The sequence below is a fragment of the Perca fluviatilis genome, chromosome 6 (assembly GCF_010015445.1).
Source record: "Perca fluviatilis chromosome 6, GENO_Pfluv_1.0, whole genome shotgun sequence".
NCBI classification, from domain to species: domain Eukaryota; kingdom Metazoa; phylum Chordata; class Actinopteri; order Perciformes; family Percidae; genus Perca; species Perca fluviatilis.
In genome coordinates this window covers 7,820,597-7,847,280 of record NC_053117.1, presented here as the reverse complement: position 1 = coordinate 7,847,280, position 26,684 = coordinate 7,820,597, and the positions used below count along the sequence as shown (strand labels likewise).

The 26,684-nt window shown below is 39.5% G+C and overlaps 1 protein-coding gene across 1 annotated transcript; it reads right to left on the bottom strand.

Moving 5' to 3' along the window:
- Positions 1–1,475: 1,475 nt before the first annotated feature.
- ift81 (intraflagellar transport 81 homolog) lies at positions 1,476–25,976 on the bottom strand. The gene is made up of 18 exons (XM_039803852.1): positions 25,833–25,976; positions 24,963–25,066; positions 24,685–24,865; positions 21,894–21,983; positions 21,012–21,077; positions 20,200–20,310; positions 19,137–19,221; positions 16,734–16,897; positions 15,313–15,408; positions 13,657–13,800; positions 10,155–10,304; positions 8,598–8,726; positions 6,715–6,804; positions 4,571–4,657; positions 4,357–4,428; positions 3,829–3,914; positions 3,533–3,578; positions 1,476–2,785 (listed from the first exon to the last, which is right to left on the bottom strand). The coding sequence occupies exons 1-18, from the start codon at positions 25,974–25,976 to the stop codon at positions 2,603–2,605; spliced, it is 2,028 nt and encodes a 675-aa protein (XP_039659786.1). The 3' UTR covers positions 1,476–2,602.
- Between the last annotated feature and the right edge of the window lie 708 nt (positions 25,977–26,684).

The window sequence follows — 26,684 nt, the reverse complement described above, 5'->3', positions numbered from 1 at the left end:
ATGTAGGGCATCATTCAAGTTGCACGAGTAGCCACCAATGTCACTACTCCCGCATAGGAAGGCTTTTATATATATATATATATATATATATATATATATATATATATATATATAGATTTACAGTAGCCAGGACAAAGGACAAAAACTAGGGCACCTTAAGTAACAAACCAGTGTCTCAAGATAAGAAAGTCTTCTTTACCAGGCAATAAAGCCAATCTATACCTGATTAATCAACCACATTTGCATAACAACTGTAAAGGCAGCCAATTTGCTACAGAGGTGTGAGGTCACTAGATCAACCCCAGCCCCCCATTTTGTTCTTTAGTTAGGGGTATCATTCAGATGTTTTACGGGACTCGTGTGTATCATCTGTTAACACATCTTAAAAGGGCCCAGAGAAGCACAAGGTGCTGTAACAATAACAACATGGCACTGCATCAAGCGGCCTTTTACAAGGGTTTACAATGCACACTTGGTCAGTTTGGCACAAGAGCCCCTAACACAGGCTGTCAACAGCAGATTAAGTTCCTGTGGGAGGGCAGGATCCTGAAACATCCATGAAGACATTTGTTGGGAACAACGCAAGGCACTCAAACCATAGTATGCATGTTGACAGAGTGCCACATGTTTGCCACATTACTTGCTAAAAAAGTAATCAATCTTTAAAAAAAGACCATGTAGTCATTATAAAACCTTTTCAAAATAAGGACTAAGTATCTCAAAATGAGTTCTCTCAAAATAATAAAAAAATTCCCAAAGTAATGAGTTAGTATCTCAAAATAATTAGTTAGTATCAAAAAATAATGATAGTATCTAAAAATAATGAGTTAGTAACTCAAAATGATGACCTAGTGTATTCTGAGAAAACTTCGGAGTATTCTGAGATACTAACTCATACTAAGTCATTGTTTAATAATACTATCTCATTATTTTGAGATATTAAGTTATATTGAAATACTTAGTCATTATTTTGAGAAAGTTTGTCATTATAATGAGGTACAGGATCTTTTTTCCACATCACATTGGCAGATATGGGCTTCCACAGTACATACAATTTGTTCGGCTCCACATTGATTTACGGGTAAATAATTAATAAAGGCATATCAGTTGGACAATTAAATGGCTTACTTAACTAAACGGCTTACTTAACTAAACTGTATCGGCCTTGTTATATATAACAGGATATAAAGGCAACATAACATTTCATACTACATTTTAAGAAAGCACACATAATGCTCTTAATCATCATCAAATCTTTCACTTGCTTTCTATAAATAAATTATGCTTTTGTTATTATAGTATTAGTCGATTAGGTATTAGTTTCAGGTATTTAAGGTTTGTCTCATTCTGTTTAAACTGAAATATGTGAATACATCTTTATAATAACTGGGAATGTATGGATGGGCAAAAGACTTGTTATTATTTAACAGACAGTTGCATTTTAGATGACTTTTATAATGAAACATGACTCAAAATTAATATAAAATACATTTAATTGAAAAACATAGACAATCAAAATATCGAACGTCTTAAATCTCAAAGCATATCTTGAAGTAAGGATTTATTATAGAATAATAGTGTATGTTATGATATAAAATAAAAACAAGCAGAACAATATTATCATTTCATCTGCACTGTCCAAAGCAATGGAGGTCCCTGTGAATTCCAAAATTGGCAAGACACCCTCTCCAAGGTCATGGTTGTTGATGCCAAAAATAGTTGACCGTGGCCACATCCCAAGTGCACCACTTTGTATGCTGTTATCTTCAGACACTTTGATTGAAAGCATATTCTTAAAGACGTGGTGAAATGGAATCTCCAGGGGCCAGAGAAAGCAAAAAAAAAAAGTCCTGCAACACCTCCCGATACATGTGTTCTTTAAGTTGTGGATTCTCAAAGGATCTCAAACGGTGTCATCAAAAAGATATGTGGTGCTTACACAAGATAAAGTATCAAGTTAAACACGACAAGATGTAATTAAAGATGAACTCCATGAACAATGAAACAAACATTGGGTTATAGTGTGCAGCCCCTCGCAAGATTTGATCCGGCCCGTATATCAATTTAGGTTCACTATAAAGTTTGGCCTGCCTAGTTGTGTGCCAAACCAAAAAGACCGGAAACGGTTTTTCAAACTGCAATTACGCGGCACTCAAAGCAGAATTTGGCAGATTTGCCGATTTGAGACTCAGAAATTGCCACACAACCGGAGTTTTCATATTCAGGCCTGTGGAACACAGTTGTGAGTCGGCTGTGTGATAGCCTCGTTTTAAAAATGTTTTGCTTGATTTGCTAAATTCTATGATGGCTAAGGAACTTTTTTGCTGACTTTGTAGGGCTTTATGTGGACCAAATTGTATCTAAGAAAAAAAAATATTTGACTTGTTTGATTAAATAAAAGCAATAGTCAGTATATAAACTATACATGTCAAGCTCTTGATGTGATTCCCATTTTACAGTGTGGCCCTTAGTGGAATTGAGTTTGACACCCCTGGTGTAGAGTAATATCTAACAACTATATTGTAAAAAGATTTAGGCATGTTTCAGGAAGATATAGAAGTTGGACCTATGGATACCTATAGTTGACCCTGCCTACAGGTCCTCACAGCACCAGCCTATCCTCTCCTCCCTCCTGGATGACCTGACCAATAGAGGCCTGGCTCTGAGCTCTTATGAAGCACTGCCTCTTGCACTCCATCAGCTGCTCCAGATCACGCCACATCATCATCTGCTCCATGTTGGCGCTGTGGCTCTCCCTCACCAGCTTCTGCTTCTCACGCAACTTCTGGAATCCACAAAGGAAAAGAATGATAAGAAAGAAGAAGAAAAAAAAACATTTAAATAGCACTTTGCACAATGTGAGTCTGATCTACATTACTGCCGTTCTGAAAGCTTCCAGTAAGTTTTCTTGTCTGTCCTCGGATCATGTTCTTGACAGAATATTGGCACCTGCTAGGTCATAGGGGTGTAAGAAAAAAAATCGATACACTTGAGTATCGCTATATTTTATTTTACAATATTTTTTAGTTTTTTTTTACGTGCAAATATACTGTTGTAAGACAGCGGTTCACATTTATGTTGTGTTTAAACCCCCTACTGCTAAATGGCTATGCTGAGACGCACCACTAGTGTCCTTGCCTAACAGGTCCTAACAGTGCCTAGCAGTGCCTGGCTTTTTGCTAGAAGCTAACAACGTAGCTATGGCTGAACTTTGGCCTACTTTAGCATATCAACATTTGCTCACTGAGAACCTGTGAACCACAATCCCAAACTGGCAGTTTGATTTTCTGTGTACTGAATTGTTTACCTAAAGTAAACATCTTTGACTTTTATACACGTCATGTCTTTTTTTAAATATCAGTTTTTCTAAAATTATACTTTAAACAAATCCCAATATATCGCCTTACGCACAGTATCGAAATATATTGCAATATATTGAATCGTGACCCACGTATTGCGATACGTATCGTATCGCCAGATTCTTGCCAATACACAGCCCTACTGGGTCACTTCTTGGATACACTTTTCTTACCTTGCCAAGTAACTCCTGTTCTGAAATGTTCTTCAGGTAAACTTCCCTATAAACAAAGCAAAGGGATATCATTCAAATGCAAGCCATTACAATTTCACATGATCCCAACCCCAGTTTTTGAATAAAAGGTGTGGTACATCAGCATATTATCACAAGGCGTGGTAATGAGTCTCTGGCAACTCTCTGGGCTGTATGAGAGAACAAAGTGACTGCAGCTAAACTGACTGTGTTGTAATAAGAGCTTTCTCAGGCTAAGGAAGTGTTCGTCTTGTGAGCAGCTGGCTGGCCTGGCTCACCTGATGGCCTTCTTCTTCTCTTGTGGATCAGAGGACACATAGGCCTTCATCTCTTCAGCCGCCCGCTGTATTTGCATCTCAGTGATCTGTGGAGGACAGAGATGGAGAATTTAATTTATTGCCACAGGCACACATTTTGTCCACTCCTGCAGCACCCCTGTGGGTAGCAAGTCACTGTTCAGAATGCATCATATCAATTCTAATGTGGCCACGTTTGGCTTTTAAAACAGCGATAACTAAAAGTTACTAAAGTGAAAAAGAATTTGTGTATCTGCCCTGTGATTTGGAACCTCGCCAAAATGTTATGGGTTCTTCCTTGGCCCATTCTACACCCTACCACCGAGTTTCATGAAAATCGGACCGATAGTTTTTCCGTTATCCTGCTGACAGACGGACAAACCGAGCTGAAAATATAACCTCATTAGCGGAGGTATAAGTGAAACACCCATTGTGGCTAATGGCTAACATGTTTTTTTCCTTTCTGCTTTAAGCAGCCATCTTCTATTTTATTTTTTTTTTAATACTTACCTCTGACATGGAGTTGATATAATGATATCGGTTTTCCTCCTGTGCTGTCTCCTCTGTCAATGCTTTCACCTCCTGTGAATGAAAAACAAGAACAAAGACACTATGTTGCTACATCAAAGTCATACGACTTTACAAAAGAATACACTGGATAAACATATATTAATATATTCAAATTGTTGGCTATATTCTATCTAGTGTAGGATAATAACTGTACCTGCTCCAATTTAGATCTGTTGCTCTCCAAACCAGCAGTACAAGTTTCATATTGCGCCTTCTTTTCCTCATATTCCTGGTTTAGCTCCTGTTAAGATAGGAATCCAAACAGCCATACAAAGGAACTGAAGACACGTGATTTTACATACTGTGTGAGAATTGAGACAAATACAGAGAATGCACAATTTTCAACCCTTTTGTCATACTCTCAGCACTGTTTCACGCCAACAAAACATCGCAGCTGGCATCAGAGCAGTTTCACTTGCAACAGGCTCTTACATAGTCTATTTATGTCTTCCTGTTGCAACTCTTCATTCGCAGACATTACCCAGTAGAAGATGGAAGAGCAATTCTGGGAACATGTGTAGGAAAATTTAATCCTCCGCTTTAGCTCAGCAATGTGGGGGGGCTTTCCCATTGTGCATTTTATTTATGGACTATGTAAATTATTCCTAATGGCCCCCTGTTCATGAGAGCACACAAACACACCACAAGTCAACTCTTACTGGCTTGTAGGCACACAGCAAAGATCCCACCATTGGCTTTTAAATGAAGGACAGGACAAGGTTTTTTTTCTCCAAAAAGTTCAGATGTTTTTGCTCTGGCTTTGCGAGGACAATTTGTGATTGGGTTGTGAGAGTCTATTTTTCACCGGCATACAATCCTACATCATCCTGTATACTGGATATCGTCGCTGTCGGGCAGAGACCTTGTATCTCCATATTTTTTCTTTTTCTGTTCATGAACCAATGTCTGTTGGTTTTACAAATATTGAACCAATGAAAATAAGAGCTTGTGACTAAATCTCGTAACTCCATTGGATCCGGCAAAACCCCAAAACTCCACTCCGCCTCCATCTTCAATCAATCAATCAATCAATCAATCAATCAATCAATCAATCAATCAATCAATTAATCAACATTTCTATTTACAGTACCAGCAGGTATCCAAAGTGCTTTACATGAAGTAACAACAATAAAACATAAAATAGCATACAGCAAAACCAGTAGGAATAAAACATACAGTAAATCAGAAAAAGAATACAGGGAAGCGTACGTTTTAAGGTTAGATTTATAATCATCATTATAGTGCAAACTGCAAAAGTGCGATCACCCCAGTGTTTGTACCTCGACCGTAGGACTGGGAAACCAGTTGATGTGATGACCGCAATGACCTGTTGTTTTCGTGAACAGTTAAAATCCCGGACAGATACGCTGGAGCCAGGCCATTAATGGCCTTAAAAACAAACATTAAAATCAATTCTAAAAACGCACTGGGAGCCAATGGAGAGTGTAAAGAACAGGGGTTGTGTGTGCATGTCTGGAGGTATTCATTAAAAAGCGAGCAGCCACATTTTGCACAAGTTTAAATGAAGTGTCACAGATATAAGGTAAACCGTGACGGGTTGATTTTGCCTGACTTCATCTGGGTTAAATAGCTCAATTAAATGTTTTCAAAATCAAAAATTTCCAGAAAAGTAAAAGATTTTGGACTAGAGCTGGGCAACATATAAATATTATATCGATATCGTTATATGAGACTAGATATCATCTTAGATTTTGGATATCGTAATATGGCATATGTGTTGTCTTTTCCTGGTTTAAAAGTGATGTCATTTTCTGAACTTACCAGACTGTTCTAGCTGTTCTATTATTTGCCTTTACCCACTTAGTCATTATGTCCACATTACTGATGATTATTTATCAAAAATCTCATTGTGTAAATATTTTGTGAAAGCACCAATAGTCAACTCTACAATATCGTTGCGGTATTGATATTGAGGTATTTGGTCAAAAATATCGTGATATTTGATTTTCTCCATATCGCCCAGCCCGATTTTAGACACACAAGGTTTAGCCCGACAGCGACGATATACAGCATTATTGCATTTCAGAGTATGAATAGTATTAATAACATCCCTTTCATATCAGACTACTGACTCACAGACTCTGTTGACCAATATAAAAACAACTCAGAAATCATGATTAACTTTTGTTCCTGAGTAGTGTGTGACAGAGGATAATGTTGCGTCAAGGCTGTTAAAGGTCCTTATTTAAATGTGGGCAGGTGGAAAATGTTCTGTACGAACACATACTGATATGGTGTGAGGATTATTAGAGGTGTTATGATGCGGGCAACGCTCACCTGACACTGCTGTCTCAGTGACCTCAGTTCTTTTATAATGGGTGCTAGAGCTGACTTCTTCTCCACTATCGTAGAGTTCAATTTCTTCACCTGTAAAAGCAAGCCAATAACACATAAGCTGCATTTAAACTAAACAAAAAATACAACATAAATATAACAATAAGCCACAGTCAATTCAGGACATTTTAAAATCTGATTGAACATAAAAACCTTATAATTAAAGGATATTATTTTGTCAACAATTCACATTTCCATAATTACCCAACTAGACAGGCTAAGAATCTTCCTCTTCCTTTCAGGGGCGGAATGGGGAGGGGGGGGGGGGGGGGGATATGGAATAAGATCCCCCCCCAGACTTATTTTAATAGTTTAGGAAAAACCTGTTCTCTAACATACTTCAGGGCATAACGCTAACTTTTTGAAGTGGCAACCAGGCATCAGCTTTTGGTTGTCAAAATTGACAATACGGTTGCCATGTTTTCAACTGCCTATATTTGGATCAATTAATTTCTTATGTAACTATACCACACATTTTAATAATGAAACTGAGAAAATGGCTTGCAATGTAATTTCCCAACCCTCTCAAATAACGGTGCAACGGATAACAAAACTCACGGTTCGGATAACGGTTTTGAATCACGGATCGGATAAATTTTCTGATCAGCACAAAAAAAGAGGGTAATTTAAATGATTATTCAAAATGAAATAACAACTTTGAACAATAACAATTTCACAGTAAATTGCTGTTAAACGATGAAAAGGGTATTTTACAATAACTTTGAATGAACCACGAGGTTTACCAGTTTTAAGTAAATGCAACTTTATGTCTGTGTTGTTTTTCAGACAACGGCAGTGACCTAGCCTAGAAATCTAGAGGCACCCTAGCGGCAGCAAATGTAATTTGCAGCCATGGGGTCTAGCAACTCTCCGTTGGCTTGCGAGCTGGAAAAAACAATCTCTGGCCAGGCCAATCACATAGTGTATAGAGTCGGTGGGCGGGCTTAACATAATGACGGCAGAGTTACGGCGGTTCCGCGTTAATTCCCTGCTACTTGAAAACAAAGACGATGGCTGCTGCTGCTGGCGAAGAGCGGCCTTTCGAATCGGCTTTGGTCGTGACTCTGGAAGACTTGGAGTTAAGCTTTTCTTTGAGAAAAGAACAAAGAACGGCACTGAAGTCTTCCTTAAAAAAGGAAGATGTGTTCAGAGTTTTGCCGACCGGATACGGCAAAGGTTTAATCTATCAACTAGGGTTGCTCTGGTTGGTTGTAGCGCTATCCTTCTGCGTGCAGAGGGAATCTGAAATACAACCGTTTATCACCGCCCCTCGGATTGAGCCCTGCCAATGGTGATTTCCCAGACTCTACATCTTGATGTGGGTCTGGCTTTTCTGTTGCCTCTAACGTCTGTTTCGGAGCATCAGAGAGCAGCGCAGACATTAAAGTGGCACTGTAATGAGGCACCGAAATCCGCGTTGCTATTCCGCCCGGTAGATACCGTGCACTGGTGCCATTTAGCACCGGATTTTAACATGCGCCGTTAACGTGAACAGAAAATTGAGTTGCCTGCTTTTCACGGGAAACGCACGTGTGTGGAAAGCAGTTGCACAACAGCTGAAATGTGTTGCACACAAACTGTTTAAACTTTGTGGAGACTATGAAATCAAATATTGACTTCTTTTGAAATATGATTTTCCAGTTTTTTAAGTTTTTATTTGTTTTTATATATTAAAAAAACAAATACTGAACAGGTGGTTGCCAAAGGGGGAAACCAGAGGCCATAGAACCAGGCAACGGTTACTGTCGCACCCTGATACTTGTTTCATAAAATACAATGATATAGAATTTATTTTCTCCAGGTGGATTACCCCTTGGTATAGTTACCATTTCAGACATGTCATCCAGTGTGCGGCCCTTCATCTCGTCCAGTTCGCTCTTGATGGCCGACACCCTCTCCAGTTCCTCCTGAGTGTTACTGTAGCCAGAGATGCCCTTCTCAGCTTCCATAGTTTGCTTGAAAAAGACAACAGGTAACTCATAAGTGTATGAAAAAATTCAGCAGTGAAATCCAATGGTTACATACACTTAAAAAATGGATTAGTCTTAGGGATTCATCCCAAATGTCTATATCAATATGAACCAGTGTGCTAGCAACGACTTTACAATTTGAGTGCACTCCTTTACATACAAGAAAATGATACAACTTTGTTGGGGAAAAAAAAAAAACCCCACCAAGAACACTGACAGAACAGAGCTACCCACTGATCACATCTGTAATTTGACTCTCTGTGACCGATACAAACATGCTAAAATGCATGAAGAACTAACATGCATAAATCGAGGGGCAGAGACTTTGCCAGCCAGACATGTGATCAGAAAGAAAACTTGTCATTGCTTTGACAAATCCTGTGTGGGATGCAGACAAAGGAGCAGCAGCAGATGCAGCCGTCAGAAATAGAAGCTCAGCCTGCGTCAGACAGCCTGTCAACAAGTCAGGTGCTGGGACCACACAGAGGCGTGAAGCCAATTCCAGGAAGCTTCTACCTCTTCGCTGTTAACACAAACTGTGTGAATGAGGAGACCAAGTGAAAACAGCACATTTGGAATTGCAGCACGAGTGCAGGCCAGGGAGAGGGGTGGATAGGATACAGTATGAATGCTACGGGATTTCCGCTGTCCACGTAGAATATGTAACATTTGAAGTGATCATTACTCATGCTACCTTTAATGGCTACTACCCTCTTGTGCAACTTACTGAATTCAAATGGAGCTGCTCACTGAATAACAAATGACGGTAGGTCAATGTTGCATTCAAATGATTTAATAAAGATGAGGATTTACTAGCCCAATCGTTATATGTGAATTTAATAGACTTTTGCTTCCAGCCTGTACTGTAGCGTGCTAAAGGATTTTTAAAAAGACTTAAAGTGGACATATCATGAAAAACTCACTTTTTCAGTGCTTGCACACATACATTTGGGTATCTGGAGTACCTACCAACCCACAAACAGTGAAATAAGACAACCCAGTAATTTGTTTGTGGGCTGCCTTGGATCAGAAAACATAGGCTTATTAGAATATACCGAACCCTATCTGAGTATCTCCACGCACGGCTTGAGAACTACCTTTGCAAATGTGCGCCATATTTTTCTCACGAGCCAATCAGAGCAGACTCTGCATTTCAGGAGGGGGGCTTAAAGAGACAGGTGCTAAAACGCAGCGTTTCAGACAGAGGCTGAATAGAGGTATATTTGGATAGTAAACATGTTTTAGTAGAAACCCAAAATACAAGTATAAACCTGAAAATTAGTATATATATATATCCCCTTTTATATAAAGGCAACAAGTAGATCAAATTCCTTTCTTTGTTTTGCTGTAAATATTTGTAAAGTCAGCGTATCTTACATACAAGTTCAAAATAGGAGTTAGTAAAAGAGTTACCAGTTTCTGTTGGACGGTCTCATGTCTCTCCCTGAGAATCTCCTCGGTTCGTTGCAGGACTCCATATTCTGCTTTCAGCTCAGTAATTTCCTGGCGTTTCTTCTTGTATACTGTTCCCTTGCTGCGCAATTTCCCCACCAAACGTTTCAGCTTTGAAGAACAAAGAAACAGAATTCAAGATTACCTTCGAATTAAGAGAACACTTGATATTACTTTTAAAAAGAAGTGAATACTAGACAATGCGTTCAACCACGTAAAGGTCTTTAAACCTGCATTAACCGATTTTAAGGGCAGAGGGGTGGCTTGTGGCTCAGAGGTAGAGTGGTCGCCCCATAAGGTTGGCGGTTCAATCCCAGGCTCCTCCGGCCACATGTCAAAGTGTCCCTGAGCAAAACCCTCAACCCCAAGTTGCACGCTCGGATGCTATTAGCTGTCCACTGCTCCTAATACTTAGGATGGGTTGCATTGCAGAAATAGAATTTCACCACATATGTTGTATGTGATGAGAGCTTGGTTTTTAAAAAACCAAGCTGTAAATGCAACACACATATCATCTTCTGAGTTCATATGGCAAACTGGAAGCTAAGCTAAAGAGAGTGATGACACTGAACCATAACAGTACATTTGCTAAAAACTCTAAAACTCTCTGTAGATTTGAGGGAAACTGATGTCAGGTGATAATTATCTTTAGGTTACCCCTTTCACAAACATGTAGTCATTTAATTAATTTTAAATATAAAATATAGATTATAGCAGCTTTAATGCAAAAAAGGAACTTATTTTAATGTCGGTTTCAGTGAAACCAATTTTAATGTGCCTTCTACCCAGCAAGTCAATGTAAATGCTTCTTTGGGAATTGCAATGAAAGCGGCATCAATACGGTTTATATTTGACAACATGGTGTCCAGCACAGCTGCCACACTGTGAATGGCAGGACAGGAGAAGACAATGGGTTGAGCCAGGGGAGGGAAGGGATTAGAGAACAGCAGGGACTGGGGGCCATGCCATGACCTGAAACAGTCACTCGGTCCTTTCAGATTCACAGCCAGCTATGTACAGCAAACAGCTTCATCTGGCAGAAGAACTGCTTTTAGTGGATGTTCAGTCACTCACTCCCCACCCTGAGTGTCTGTCGGGACATGATGAAACTCCTCCACAATGAAGAGCGGCTATAAATGAACATGGACACAGGAGAACAGCCCCAGAAATCACAGAATGTGCTTCATGTCCTTCGGGGATCTGTGAAGCTGTGTGTGTGTGTGTGTGTGTGTGTGTGTGTGTGTATGTACATTTATTCTTTGTGTATTTTGGGACATCAAGGGCAGACGTGGCTGAGAGAGGAATTAGCACAGCAGAATAATACTGCATAGTGCTCCGTCCCCGACAGTGTGTCCCCAAAACAACTGCTGTTAAACTGGCCCACAGCACAGTCACAACACCACCACTTCAGACTGTCTCGGACATACAGTGCAACACACACTTGCATCCAGACAAGTCAATAGAGAAACATGAATGGTGCAGCAGAAACTCCAAATGTGTAGAACATACTGTGCAGTAGCAGAGCATCCCTTTAAAAAAAAAAAAAATTAAATCTAGCCACATCCACACAATATTGCACAAAAAAGCAAGCGTGTTACTCAGATCGTGTTGGTGTCTTGCCTGCAGTAAGACTAAATTTGACCAGTGCGATGAAGCCGGTTGATGAAGTGGCTTCATGTTACTGGCCAACCAATGACGAGCAGATGTAGTCATCCCACTCAGAGAGACCCTGCAGTTGGTGGGTGGCATGTGATGACACATAACCAGCAGAATGGAAAATACCTCTGATAAAGTGATCATCTCCACCGTGGCTGATGGCCCAAAACTACTGAGGAGTTTGATAAGCTGTGTTTGACACAACATTTTCCATTAACTTCATTCATGTATAGACTCAAGGGCCATCTTTGTCTCTACAAAGAGCTCCCTCTCATCATTTCAGTCAGACTTAAAAGGTATGTTAGTCTCCAGTTAATTGTAATATATTGTTAGCGTTGATTTAGAACATTGACAGTGGCTGTGAGCTTCTGTCCTATACCAGTGGTACTGCCAGCACTTAAAAAATTCATGTTTCTTCCGGTCACAAAGAACATTTTGTTGCTCCTCCACTGCATTGCTCAGACAATTGCTTTCTCTTCCCTTCCTGAAAAGAATAAAAATGTTAAAAGTCTTTCCCCCACTGATATTTCACTTCCTCTATTTGCCAAAATTTGTGAAAACATAAGCTTTTTGTTTCAGCTGCAAAAACATCACCCTCCTATAGTTCTGTGTGATGTAATAACCCAGAAGATTTCTCAGAAGATTTGACCAATTTGTAGAAATCATAAAAAGCATTGTAGAGGCCAGAAAAGGTTGTCTATATTCTGTGTACTTGCTTATTTAAGTAATTATCCCAATGTCTCAACATATTGTGGCAATAATGTACCGATGCTAAAATGCTACATTTAGCATCGTAAACGTTTGTGACAGAGATTTCCTGGAGAGAAATTCACTTTTTACCCAACACAGGTAGGTCAGAGGCCGCGGTCAGCATCGGAACAACATCTACGGGGATTGGCCGCAGCCCCACGGGACACGGGGGAGAGAGCTGCTGTAATCTCAGACATGCTTCTGGATAATAATGTGCGTCAAACACCTGGCTATAAACATTCTCAAACCACGCAGTGCATTAGGTCACAGCACAACTCCCATCTATCAGCGTCCCTCCGCTAATGCGGAACTGTTTATAGTCGACTCTTTAACTGTAAGCTTCATGTATGCCTGGGCAAAACAAGAAAGCACTGCTCAACGCTTTCTTACTTAAGTTCAATTCAATTCAATTTTATTTATAGTATCAGTTGTATCAGTTAAGTGCGACAATATTACGATTTCCATCTTCCTGTCAATAGTTCAGATGTATTCGTCAACACGTCAGCCAGAGTGGACCACGCTGTGACTCTGAAAGGGGGGAAGAGTACATCCTCGGCATGGGATATAAATAAAGACAAAAGGTTTCATGCCCCGAGTCTGTTTAATGTGTCCAGCTGCCTTAAATTAGGAGATTGATGACACTTAAGATTAGGGTAAAAGGGCTATCTTTCAGGCAGTTTGTACAGTACAGTTCCTTGTTCTGGCTATTCTCTGTTGTGTTCTATTTATAGCTCTACATGGGAATGTGGGGGAGAGTAAGGAAAAGGGATAAGTAGAATTAGACAGTGAGCCAGTCTGTGTTTGGATAAGAACAGAAATAGCCTCTGGTGTTTTCTGCGGTTTGCAAATCTACTGCCGATTGCTTAGATAAAAGCTGGAGTTTCAGTAGTTGATGTTAGAAAAGAGTAGGAAGAGAATCGTGGAGAAAATGTTTCTTTTCTTGCCGATTGTCTGTCCGGCCAATAAGATCAACACAGCTTTGAAGATATTAGGAGGTGGCTGATATTTAGTGACTGCATTATTTTGTGACTGTAAAGAAGAACTTCAAACAGTGTACCTCATCCCCCCGGATGTCCTCCCCCCCATCTGAGGATGCCTGGCTGCTCCTCTGCCTTAGCCCCCTCTTGACTGTGGCCAGCTTCTCCCTCGCTTCCTGAAGCTCCTCCGCCTTTGACTCCTTCCTTCGAATGATGATGGAGGCCTGCAAGAGTCACATTACATTAGATATAAAAAAAATGGACTGGTAACCTGTGGGAGAGTGAATGCAAATTGAGCATTGGGGATGTGCAAGAAAGAAGTTTTGCATAAGAACGGTCCCTTACTGCCAAAAGTGTGTTTTACTAATCGTTTCTTCACTTTCATGTGTGAGCTTCACTGTGCAGTGTTGTGACACTAGACGGCTGTTTTTAAATTCATCTGCTGAAGGAGGAAGGTTTATCTGTGCTCACCTTAAAACTCATTTTAATTTGTAACATCACAACCAGTTTGGAGTCAATCGTGGTCCAGTATGCCGCTTACACAAGTGTGATGTGGAAACTTGAAGCCTCCAGTGTACATACTTTGGGAATAGACTTTATAGTGAAGTAGGAAACATCTTGTGTATGCTGTGTGTACCGAATATTTGCATTTTCATACAGTAGATTCTGGATTTTTTCCAATGAGGAAAGGAGTAAAGTAGATTTTCTTTTAAAACAACTACATACAGAACTTTTTTGTGGAAAAAACATATTAGACAGAAGCAGAGTATTCATATGTATTAAAACATGCCAGAGGAGATGTTTAAATCTACATTCTGGCAAAAAAAAAGAAAAAGAAAAGGAAAATAGTGGATATGATCCAGAGAATGACTTTGTGGTAAAAAACAACAACTTTTTAACTTTTTTTAGTATACAAAAGAATAGATATGCAGTAGGGCTGCAACTAACAATTTATTTCATTATTGATTAATCTGATGATTTTTTTCTACATAACATGTCAGAAAATAGTGGAAAATGTCCATCCCAGCTTCTCAAAGTCCAAGATGTTGTCTTTAATTGTCTTGTTTAGACAGTCCAAAACCCAAAATATATTCAGTTTAATATGATATACAACAAAAAAAAGCAGGAAATCTCAGCAGCATTTTCTGTCATTTTTGCATGAAAGATTACGGATTAATCCATTATAAAAAAATACATATAGTTGGCGATGATTTTTCTGTCACCCTACTCATGGATTAGTCGACTAATCGTTGCAGCTCTAATATGTAGTACATAAAAAGCCTATTAAAATTGCATATAGTCAGCTTTATAATAAAACAGACAATTACAGTACACACAGTATATTTACAGTTTAGTGGCTAAAAACTATAACCTAAAGCTTTTCACAAAAGCACACGAGTACCACTCCTTCACGAGGAGATGGGAAAGAAAGATGCCCTGTGCACTGCCATCTCTGCCTTGTTAGCAAATAAATAAACAACCCAATACATCAATGCGCTGCTTTTCTCTAACTGGATAAACCTACTCGTGAACCTTTGTAACCTGAAAGGTTCCATATGGACTCTTTGACCACTAGGAGCTATATGGAGCTGTTTTTGTAGTAGTGGGTCCCCGTCTTGTTTATCTTGTGGACAAGGCCAGCAAAGATGAACATCACAGTCAGCAACCCCCACGGGGCCCAGTTCACTCAGGACACAATAGACAAAAAGATGGAAGACATAAAAGAAGTTCAACACCTGTTGTCTGTAAAGGGTCAGTTTGTCATCCATGGGGTCACTTCTCATCATCCTCTTCTCAATCAGCTGGTTTATCTGAGAATCCACTTCTTTAATCTGTGAAAGTTACAATTGCACAACACTCAGAGACTAACATGTGAGAATTTTGCGTGTACATATAGAGATAGAAGGGTTGGGGATTGATTCCCGTATGTACTGTGAATTTTTTTTGTGACGATTATTTTTTTTTTTCCCAGAATTGATATTTTTTTATTTCCCAATATTCAGCTAAATATTTTCTGTTTATACGGTACCGCCGACGGCAACTATATCATATCCGTTTCCAGCAAAACAGACCAGAAAATGCAGAAAGTACATGTTATGTAGTTATTTACAAATGAAATAAATCTCAGACCGACATACAGACTGACATGTGACGTGCATTCTTTTTGGAAAACAATTAGCTTTTAGAAGTGTCTCATGATATATTGTCTCTAGAAGTATATTATTCAACTTTTGTTTTTTGTTAAAGAAAGAAAAGAAGATCGCAATACTTAAAGTGGCCATATTATGCTAATTTTCAGGTTCATAATTGTAATTTGAGATTGTATCAGAACAGGTTTACATGGTTTAATTTTCAAAAAAAAACTCCATAGATTTGTTGTACTGCACATTGCTGCAGCTCCTCTTTTCACCCTGTGTCAGGTCTCTGTTTTAGCTACAGAGTGAGACCTCTCAACTGCTGTAACATCTTTGTTGTCAGTTGCACATGCGCAGTAGCTAGGTAAGGATAACATGAGCTAGCTAGTTGTTTCTCCAACTTCGGCCTGTACAAGGCAGGATTAGCCGGGAGACTTCTTCTAAACGAGGGCGCACTTCCAACTTTGCGCGGAATACCTGCAGAACAGGGACATGTAAGTAGTTCTATACAATTTATTTTGTAGATTAGGGTGAATTTGTGTGTGTCGTAGCAGTGTTTTAGCATTGAGAACGAGCTAGCATGCTAGCGCTAGCATGCTAACGGTTAGCCCCCTAGGCCCCTCATTTCGGCTAGTGACGTAGAAAGCCGCTGCCGATTTTGAACAGCTCACCCGGAGACTGAAGGCAGGACACATTCAGAAACCGTATCTCACTCAAAACAGCATGGATGGTTTTTTTTCAAAGTTTGTATGTGTGTGGAAGCACCAGAGACACAAAATAACACCCCAAATCCCAGAAAAAGTGATTTTTTCATAATATGGGCACTTTAATACTAGTTAATAATACTAGTAACAAAAACTAGTAATACGAGTTGCAATACTTCTAGAATCGCAATAAATAAAAATCGCAATACAAATCCAATCGGCACACGCGTATCTTAAAATAACCTAATCGGGGCAAAAGCATTACGGTCCCAGCCCTAATGGCGATATACCAACTTAACACCACATCCTGGTCCTGACCTGGTCCTCCAGCTCCTGGAGATCGGCCTGGCCCATGGCGGGCTCCGATGCTATTTTCTGCAGGTACTGCACTGTCCGCCGCATACCCTCCAGCTCTTTGGGGAGTTTCTCCGAGACCATGTAGGAGTTGATCTTGATCTCCTCTTCAAGCCTCTTCATTAAGCCTGAAAGAGATGGAGCATTTAATTAAGCACTTTGAGATTAATGTGTTTGAAACCCTATCAGCAGTGCTGGAAGAAGCATTCAGATCCTTTACTTAAGGGGTAACTACCGTATTTTTCAACCTGGGTCCAGATTGAATTTTCCTGTTTTTGTGTCTAAGTGACTGATGGGAACAACAATCTTTGACATTGGTACAGTATTAAGCCAGATCAAGACCAGATACAAGCTGGACATTTGCCCTATTAACTTACATTATAGCTTGTTTCGCCACTGCTGACTGCAGCAATCTCGCTTAATACTGGACCAATGTCAAAGATTGTTGTTCCCATCAGTCACTTAGACACAAAAACATAGGAAACTAGGTTGAAAATCCAGGTTGAAAAAAACGGTAGTTACCCTTTAAAGTGCTCATATTATGCTCATTTTCAGAGTCATAATTGTATTTATAGGTTATATCAGGATAGGTTTACATGGTTTAATTTTCAAAAAACACCATATTTTTGTCGTACTGCACATTGCTGCAGCTCCTCTTTTCACCCTGTGTGTTGAGCTCTCTGTTTTAGCTACAGAGTGAGGCATCTCACTTCTGTTCCATCTTTGTTGAGAGTCACACATGCGCAGTACCTAGGTAAGAACTACTAGCTAGTCAGAAGCAGAGTATGAGGGTGTGCCCTGACAGTAGCTAGGTAAGGACTACTAGCCAGTCAGAAGCAGAGTATGAGGGCGTACCACGCTAGCAGCTAGGCCAGCATTATAACGTGTGTTACAAAGTGACGCATTTTTGTCTCTGAAGTAAAGGCTGGACTACAATAGAGCTGTTTGGAGCAGTTTGTGGACAGTGTTTTCTGTTTGAGATGGTAAGTCCCTTTGGGGTGGACTTTGGGATTTTTCACTTTGTAAACCTATAACGTGCACAAAAAGATATATAACACAATAAAGGAAAGGGAAAAAGCCAAAAAGCATAATATGAGCACTTTAAATAAAAGTTCTAATACCACACTGTAAAACACTCTGTTACAAGTAAAAGTCCTGCATTGAAAATGTTACATTAAGTAAGTATCATCAGGAAAATCTGGTCTTATCATTTTAGCTGGACTTGTATGTCTATATCTTGTTGGGTAGTTTTATTTATAATAAAACATCTTATCTTATAAAATACATGTGTTTTGTGTGCAAAAAGCTTAATCTGTAAAGTAACTAGTAACTAAAGCGGTCAGATGAATATAGTCAAGTAAAAAGTACAATATTTCTCTCTGAAAATGTAGTGGAGTAGAAGTAGAAAGTGGCATTAAGACTCAAGACTTCAACATTTGTACTTAAGTACAGTACTTGAGCAAATGTACTTAGTTATATTCCACCACTGCCTATCAGGCTTTCCACCACTGAGATATATATATATATATATATATATATATATATTTTTTTTTTTTTTTTCTTATACATGCAAACCTACTAAGCACATGACTAAGCACATGAAATAACACTCCATTAATATCTTGTGTAAAATGTGCTGACATTGAAACTGTCTTTCAGAAGTTAATTGTTGAAATTTTGTCATGCTGAACAACAGCACCCCGTTTAGGGCTGTGCGATTAATCTAAAATGTTATTCGCGATTATGATTTTGGCTCCTAATAATCACAAAAACAGAATAATCAAGAAAAAAAATACATTATTTTGCACGTTACGTTTTGCAAGTAAACTCTTATTTTGTCTTGGGTTCTGAATGAAAAGTAAAAAAAATAAAAAGTTCAGGGAAATTCCAATGTTGATTTGTCACTGTTTTTAAGTTTAATAATTTAATTAATAATTAATAATTTCCAAAAGACAATGGGTAATCGTGGTAGATAATCAGGATTTCAATATTGACCATTATGATTTTTCCCCATAATCGAGCAGCCCTAAACCCGATTAAGGTTCACAGTACTTTTTTGGACACGCACGTACTGTACAGTAATTGTGATAAGTGACTTTAATTGTGCAGCATCCACCCAGGTCTGCATTGCATGGGTCATTTTAGAAACTGTAAATGTGTAAATCTCTCCTCTGAGTGAAGAGCCCAATACGGAGACAATGTCAACATTAGATAAGCTCTATTATAGCACTTCAAAGATCAGCAGAATTAGAGGGTCTCAACAGATGAAAGCCTATTAGCTGAGAGACCTCCTAACGCTCTGCTGTGTCCTTGAACTTCCCCTCCAGCTGTGGCCTGCAGAGGCCACAGCTGGACCCGGCTACTCACTCTCTGGGTCGGCATCTGCTGCCGCCTGCTGTACATCCTTCAACTGCTGCTGTGATCTCTGCAGTCTCTGCTCGGCCTGGAACAGCTGAACGCACACAGAAAGGATTGCTTACACAGGTAACGTGGGAGCATTATTATTCACTACCCATTGATCATTCATTTGTTTAACATTAGGGCTGCAACTAACAACTCTTTTTCATTAGTGATACATCTTCGGATTATTTTCTTAATAAGTAGATTCATTATTTGGTCTCTGAAATGTCAGAAAATAGTAAAGAATGCACATCAAGTTTTCCCAGAGTTCCAGGTCACATCTTCAAATTGCTTGTTTTGCCCCAAAGGTATTCAATTTCTGATCATAGAAGACTAAGAAAGCCAAAACATTTGAGAAGCTGGAAGCAGTCATGTTTTTTGGCATTTTGGCTCCAAACATGATTTAAGTGATTATCGAAATAGCTGCCAATTAATTTTCTGACTAATGGATAGTTTTAGCTCTATTCAACATTTCTTAATAAAAGTATTTGAAAGCTGACTGTTCAGTGTTCACACAAGCTGGTTCTTCCAAAGCGACATTAAAATCCCTTGAAAGCTGTAATTCTGCAGGAGGTTGCACATTCATTCTGCAATTATTTTTGAACTTTTCTGTTGTTGATGACTAAATGGAAAAGGGCTGCAACTTTCAACAGATTATTTTCATTATCGACTAATTTGCCAATTCTTTTTTTGAGTAATCGTTGATCATTAGTCTATTAAATATCATAAAATAGTAAAACAAAATATGAAAAAAAATGCCTGTCACAGGCGCCCGGGTAGCTCAGTTGATGGAGCGCACGCCCATATGTAGAGGTTTATTCCTCAACGCAGAGGCCCAGGGTTGGAATCCGACCTGCGGCAATTTCCTGCATGTCTTCCCCCTCTCTCTCCCCTTTCATATCTAAGCTGTCCTGATTAAAGGCCGGAAATGCCTAAAAAATTATCTTAAAGGCACACAAAAAAAAAAAAAAATGGCCATCACAACTTCTCAGAAACCACAATTAAACCACAATTAATCACAAGCATTTACTTGGTTCTTCTGTTCTTGCTTCTGGTGAGTCAGCGATTCCTCTCTCTCCTTCTCCACTCGCAGCTGTCTGGCCTGTTCCAGCATCCGCTGATGGTTGGACACGGACTCCACCTAGTGGATCCACAAGTTAATATGACACGGTCCGACTGCAGGCTATCACATGGTCGGCAGAAATAACCAAGCACCTCTAACACAGTATTTTCCCTGGTTTTTTCAAAGACTTAGGTGTGTATATTTGGCGGAGGGGTTTAAGAGTCTGTCGTCAAGAAAATGTGATGTTTTTCCAATAAAAAAAAGAGAAAAAAATGCAATTTGACATAATTTTGGACCACTGTTATCACCATACCTGTGTTTTAAACTTTGGAAAAGCTAGAGCAGATAATAAATAAATACACTCAGAAAGCTTAAAGTCAAAGCTGGCTAAAGAAGTCCAACTACTATCCTTAGATCTGAGAAAAGTCTTTTAGTTAGTTTGATGCTTTTATCAACGTTTTTGGTGCTTTCGGTGCTTTTTTTTGCCGCATTTTACATTCATTCAGCTTAGGTGCTGACAAAAAATGGCTCGGGTGCTGCACCAAAGACTTATAATGGTAGGGAAAACCCTGTAATAGTCAGGTTTCACCTTTTGGCAGGGCCTACAAGTAAGACCAATTTAATCAACACCCATTATTTATTATTAACAGCCTGGTTAAGACAGTCTTGTGGCCTGTCAGGTCTATGAGAGGAGCTGATAATATACGTCCGGGGTCATGTTTTCATTCCTTAGTGAATCCTAAAGCCTTTCAAGCATTAGAAGAGACAGTCTGCCTTACCTTCTTCTTTAGCCTCTCCACACGTTTGATTAGTTGGTCTTTCTCTTCCTCCATCGCACTGATGTCCTGTTATTGGAGAAAAGAGCCGGGATTACGTTAGTGCAGTATATCGACTAAGCTTCAGAAGGTGAATTATTATGTCATTCATTTAGTTAAAACTGAAAAACAAATGAATGTTAATGTTGACTAGGGATGTAACGATGCATCGTGAATCGGTTAAAAATCAAAACAAATGTGTAAAGATTACAACCGGTTAAGATAAAAAAAAACATTATCGCGATGCAATTTTCAAACGGCCTAGGGCGTAATCTACTTTTGAATTTAACTTGTTTGACTTCAGACATCACTACGTGTTCTTAGTTTATTTATTTATTTATATAGAGGTTTTCTTTGTTTTAAAAAACTAATAATTCACTTTTTATTTATTTTTTGTTATTTAAGACAAAATACAATTTCAGCTGCCTTTATCAATAGAACAGCTTAGACATGAAAGGGGAGAGAGAGGGGGAACGACATGCAACAGAGTGCGGCAGGTCGGAATTGAACCCGCGCCCGCTGCAGCGAGAAATGAGCCTCTGTACATGGTGCGCACACTCTACCAGGTGAGCTACCCAGGCGCCCCTAGTTGCACTTCTCATAAGAGAACACATCTGTTGTTTTGCACGTTTTATAAAGGAACATTTTCCAGTCATTTGTCTGCAGCTCATTCTGTTAAAAACAATGGTGAGAAAATCGTATCGTGAACTCAAAATCCTGTATCAAATCCTAAGCTGAGTGTATCGTTACATCCCTAATCCCTATATGTGACAGTTTTACACTAAGGAAAGCATTCATAACTTCTAACAAACGGTGATTGTAAAGAGCCATTGAGTGCGTTTTCACCCTTCTGATTTCTGCTGTGGAGAAGCCTGAAGTCCTCAGCAGCTCACACTCCTTGTGATATGTCTTGAAACCTTCCACCAGCTCCTCGTACTGTAAACACACAGAGTTAATGCATAGCCTTGTTTGCTTTTTAGGTTATTAGCCATTTCAAAAACTAGGAAACGAAATGCTGCCAGGCTTGCAATACACTGGGGGACACTTTCCCCCAGTGTATTGCAAGACTGGCAGCCCACCATGCCTAAGTTGCTCTAGCCTGGATGGCAGCCGAATTTAGCCCCGCCCACAACATTTGAGGTCGGGAAGTTCGGTCTGGATTTGATCCGTTGTGGAGCAACTATGCTCAAACCAGAGCTGTTCGGACCAATCAAAATGTCAGGGTGGGCTTTATACGATGATGGACAGATGATCAACAGTAACGTAATCCACCAGGGGCCTGTTTCACAAAACCAAGATAAGGGATTAAGCCGGGATTTCCCACTTATCCTGGATGAATTAAGCCTTGATTCGGTTTCACGAAAGCGGAGGCACATAAATCACCATGGAGATTTATTCTGTACAGCTAGCCTGCTCCTGACCAGGCTAACAGTCAGGATTTATTTAATCCTGGAGCCTTTTCTGATCACCCAGCAGTGGTTTTACCCTATTGTTATTATCAGCCTGGATTAAAATACAACAGGTGCATATTGCTGTTTATTTAAGTACTGTTATTATTTAAAGTTGTGACCATTATTTTTTTTATTTATAATTATTCATGTGACAGTCATTGTTACTGTTATATTGCTGTATGAAGACTGCTGTTCATATTGTTGTTAGAAGTTTGATGAATATATTATGGCAGTTGTTGAGATAATTAGAAAAGGCTGATACAATTTCAAATGTGTTTTAAATGAAGTCTGTTACTAAGGGCAATACATACAATGCTGTACATTTCTATAGTTGGCCAATGCACCTTGAATTATTTTAGTTGATTAATTTTTTTTAAATTCTTTAACAATAAGGATCATGTTTGTTCCACTTCCATGTGCATTGTATTTGGCATTCTTAGCACACAATTTATGTTGTCCAGTAAACTGGGAATATAATTTGGGAGGATTGTACAATTTAAGAACATATCCTAATTGTACAATCCTCCCAAATGATAGTCTTAGTTCACTGGACCAGTAACTATCTAGTGATGTAGGCTACTGTACATTCATGTAACAACAGGGAGAGGACACCTCAATGGTTTTTGACCTCATATTTGGGGGGAAATAACTGATGAATATCACTCTGTTCCATTCAGTGTGCATGGAATTTATCACTTAATTATCTTCATAGTTTCTAGATTTTAGAGTCCATTTTCTTCAGTGTCTTTATTTTCTATGTCCATATATACAGGGAGCAAGGCATATAATATGTAGAGAAGGAAACTCGGCCTCTATAAAAAATAAAAAAATGAAACGCGATGAAAAGCGTGGCAGATATCGGACCGACTGAATGATAGCCTAAAAATATACATTTATGAACTACTGCTCTTAACTGAAACCATTCACTGAGTCACTGTCATTTGCAAAAACGAACAGTTGTACACTTTGCATTAAAAGCGAGCAGTGGAAGTTAATATGACTTAGGAAACTTATATTTTAGCCCATGAGAGAGAGGGAGGAACAGAGTGAAAGAGATATTTACGCATCATATTCTGGCGTTGTAGAAAATTGATCTTCATTGTAAATTCCCTGAGTAACATTATCTTCTGCTCACTTTTAAGGCAAAGAGTACAACTGTTAATGTGTGCAAATGATTAGTAGCCTAATCCTTGAATGGAATGATTATGACGGCTTCAATTCAGAGCCGTGGTCAGTTAATGTATATATTTAGGCTACAATTACGCATTCAGTCGGTCCGTGATCGTCTGCTACGCTTTCTCTCGCTGTTTCATTACAGCGGGCGTGTTTCTTTTCTTTTTATACAAATAATGTGTTTCACGTCGTCATACTTCCACAAGAAGCTGCTGCTCACTCTGTATAAAGTATGTACAACGCGTATTCTCCATTTTGGCATCAGTAAATCTGTGATCGACCTCGCGGTCTTTTGAGGAAAGCCGTGGACGCGCATCTATCTGAATTACTTCAGCCTGGCTCAACCTAGTCGCTCCTCCTCAGCCTGGCTTGGCCTTCGTGAAACGCACCAAGCCAGGATGCACAGATTAGACTAGGTTAAGCCTCGCTTTATCAGTTATCCTGGATTTATATATTCTGCTTTTGTGAAACAGGCCCCCGGTCACCAAAGAGCGCTTGGGTTGAATTTGTTTACAACTCCATTGCTCTGATTGGTTGTAGGTCTATCCAATTAAGTGCAGAGGCATTTTCTTTCCTGGTTCTGTTGAAACACGCCCCATAATCACAGCCCAATGGAGCAGAATCAGACTCATATTCTGACTAGAATCTGAGTATGACGATGTCAGGCTGAACTTGCCCCCCACCAGGCCTTAACTAGGCCTTATTTTTTTATGTATTTTTATACCTTTTTAAACTACAATCACAGTGGGGCTGCTGTGTTGGAAACTCATACTTTTGAATCTCCAGTTAGCTTTTAGCACAGACTTAATGTAGGGCCCTATGGAATCGGGTTTTATTCTCACTTTCGCGATTCCTTCCATGTCTCCTTGTCAAAGAAACTATTGGGCTTTACATTAATGCTGCCATCAGTCTGTGACTGTCCACAGCCGGGCCCTCGTCGAACAACAGACACTTGCCACCAGGCTAAACATTTTTTTTCTAGGGGGAACCCTGATGTGTAATATATTAAAAACCTGGTGAAAGGTGTCATTGATAACATCATCCTGCAGAAACTCCGCAGGCACCTCCAGTTTGACCAGAAAGCGAGCCAGATAAGCCCTTTTCTTCAGCTCAGGGAGCCTCTGCAGCAGCCAGTGGAGGATAGGGTGGACCACGGGCTTACTTCCACTCACCAAGCCCTGTCTGAAGCTGCTCCTGCATGACACAACCACAGCATACACAAGACATAAAAAAAGGTGTTTCACTAAAAGAGGTGTGGTTGTTTCAATTCTCAATGAATGTAAATACTTACACATCAGAGAGGTTGCCAGGAGGTTTGTATTTCAGCATCCCCAGCAGAGCACACATTCTCTTTATGGTTTGTTCAGGCATTTCTTCACGGATATCTATAGCTTGCTAAAGACAAGAGTAAATTAAGTTAATCCACTCAACTCAATTCAACTTTATTTCAGACACACAGGTCCATGTCAGTAGACAAATATGTATAACAACAACACAGACAAGACAAAAACAAAAGTTATATAAATTGAAGTTCATAAGATCAAAGTGATTAAAACACACACAGACATTTGTTCCAAGGTTTCCAAAAGCAAGAAGTGTACATTGTGTCACTCTGTGTGGGGTCAGTTAAAGCCATTAGAATTAATTTTTTTATAATAAGTTAAGCGACACATACATTTGTACATACATTTTCTCAACACAGCATGAATGGTGGGAACAATACTTTTCACAAACTTGTCCATCTTGGCAGTTTGAGAAAGATTCTGAATGCATCATTAGCTAAATGCCGCCTGGAGCTTTACTATAGCTGCACCACAAGTGGGCTGTATAGAGTGGAGTACAGTAGGCTCTAAAAAGGGCAGTTTTAACATCATCTGTGAACATGTGAAATTTGCATGCCAGCATATTAGCTTTTACATACAGTTTGCAACACTGGCACAACACATCATAGTCATCACATAAATCATTTCTGATGATGTGACCCAAATGTCTCACTTTGTTTCCCACATTTAAATTACCTAACGTTCAGATTCATTCAAGAATGCCACACACAAGCTAATATTATACACAACATTCTGCCTTGTTTGCACTGACACAAAGCCATAAAGCCTGGGCAGTCAACGAAGAAGCTAGCTAGCTAGCTAGCTAGCTAGTGTCCCACCTTTGGGTCTATTTCAGCCAGAACATCATTCAGAATCTGCAGCAGCTGCATCGGTTCGAGGGAGTCAAACGTGATGAGGTTGAAGTTTTTCTTGAATGGGTCCTTGTTGAGCTGTTCAACGATGAATTTAAGCTGTTCGCTCATTTTGAAGCTGAGAGAGCCTGAGACCAAACTTGCTTGCAGTAGCTAGCTAAATTAACGAGTCCTCCTCTTTTCTGGATTAGCCGCTAACTAACGTTAGCTAGCTAGCTCTCTCTGACGTCGACTAACAGGCAAACCAACCTGCAAAGAAACCTTTAAAAATCAATCCACCCGACTTACTGGTGACGGTGGCAAATATTAATAAAGACAAGTTTCCAATAGAGTTAGTTCGCCTTGTTAAATTATTCAACTTGCTAGCTAGCTAGCAAACAAACAGAAGGGCAGCGGTTGTTGGTTGTCAACAGCACATGCAACAGCCCCATGGAAACCACGAACGGCGTCGCGGATTGGTTGCTAACAGGAAGTAGCTTTGACAGTGTGATTAAAGAGGGTTTTTGTTGCGCTAAATGTGCGCAAGGTGCTTTTCGCTTAGTTCAACAAACAGAAGAGTACAAAAGTCGACGAAAACTCGGCCGCATGTGCTTTATGGTCGAAAAAATTGCTTATTAAAATAAACACTTAGACACACTAGAATTATAGATATTACACAGTCATGGCATTCGAACATCTGGCAATTTCATTTGACAGAGCCTTTATTATTTATCGGTATGCAAAACGTATTTTCCTTGAATCTGAACATCTTAAGAATTAAATCAGGCTAATACCTACCAGGTAAAATTAAATTAAATGACTAAACGCCGAAAATGTGTC

Coding starts and splice junctions, on each gene's coding strand:
- ift81 (XM_039803852.1), bottom strand. CDS start 25,976: ATGAGCGAACAGCTTAAATTCATCGTTGAACAGCTCAACAAGGACCCA. Junction 4,658..6,714: donor CACTGAGACAGCAGTGTCAG/GTGAGCGTTGCC, acceptor CTATCTTAACAG/GAGCTAAACCAGGAATATGA. Junction 3,579..3,828: donor GAGAAGAAGAAGGCCATCAG/GTGAGCCAGGCC, acceptor CTTTGTTTATAG/GGAAGTTTACCTGAAGAACA.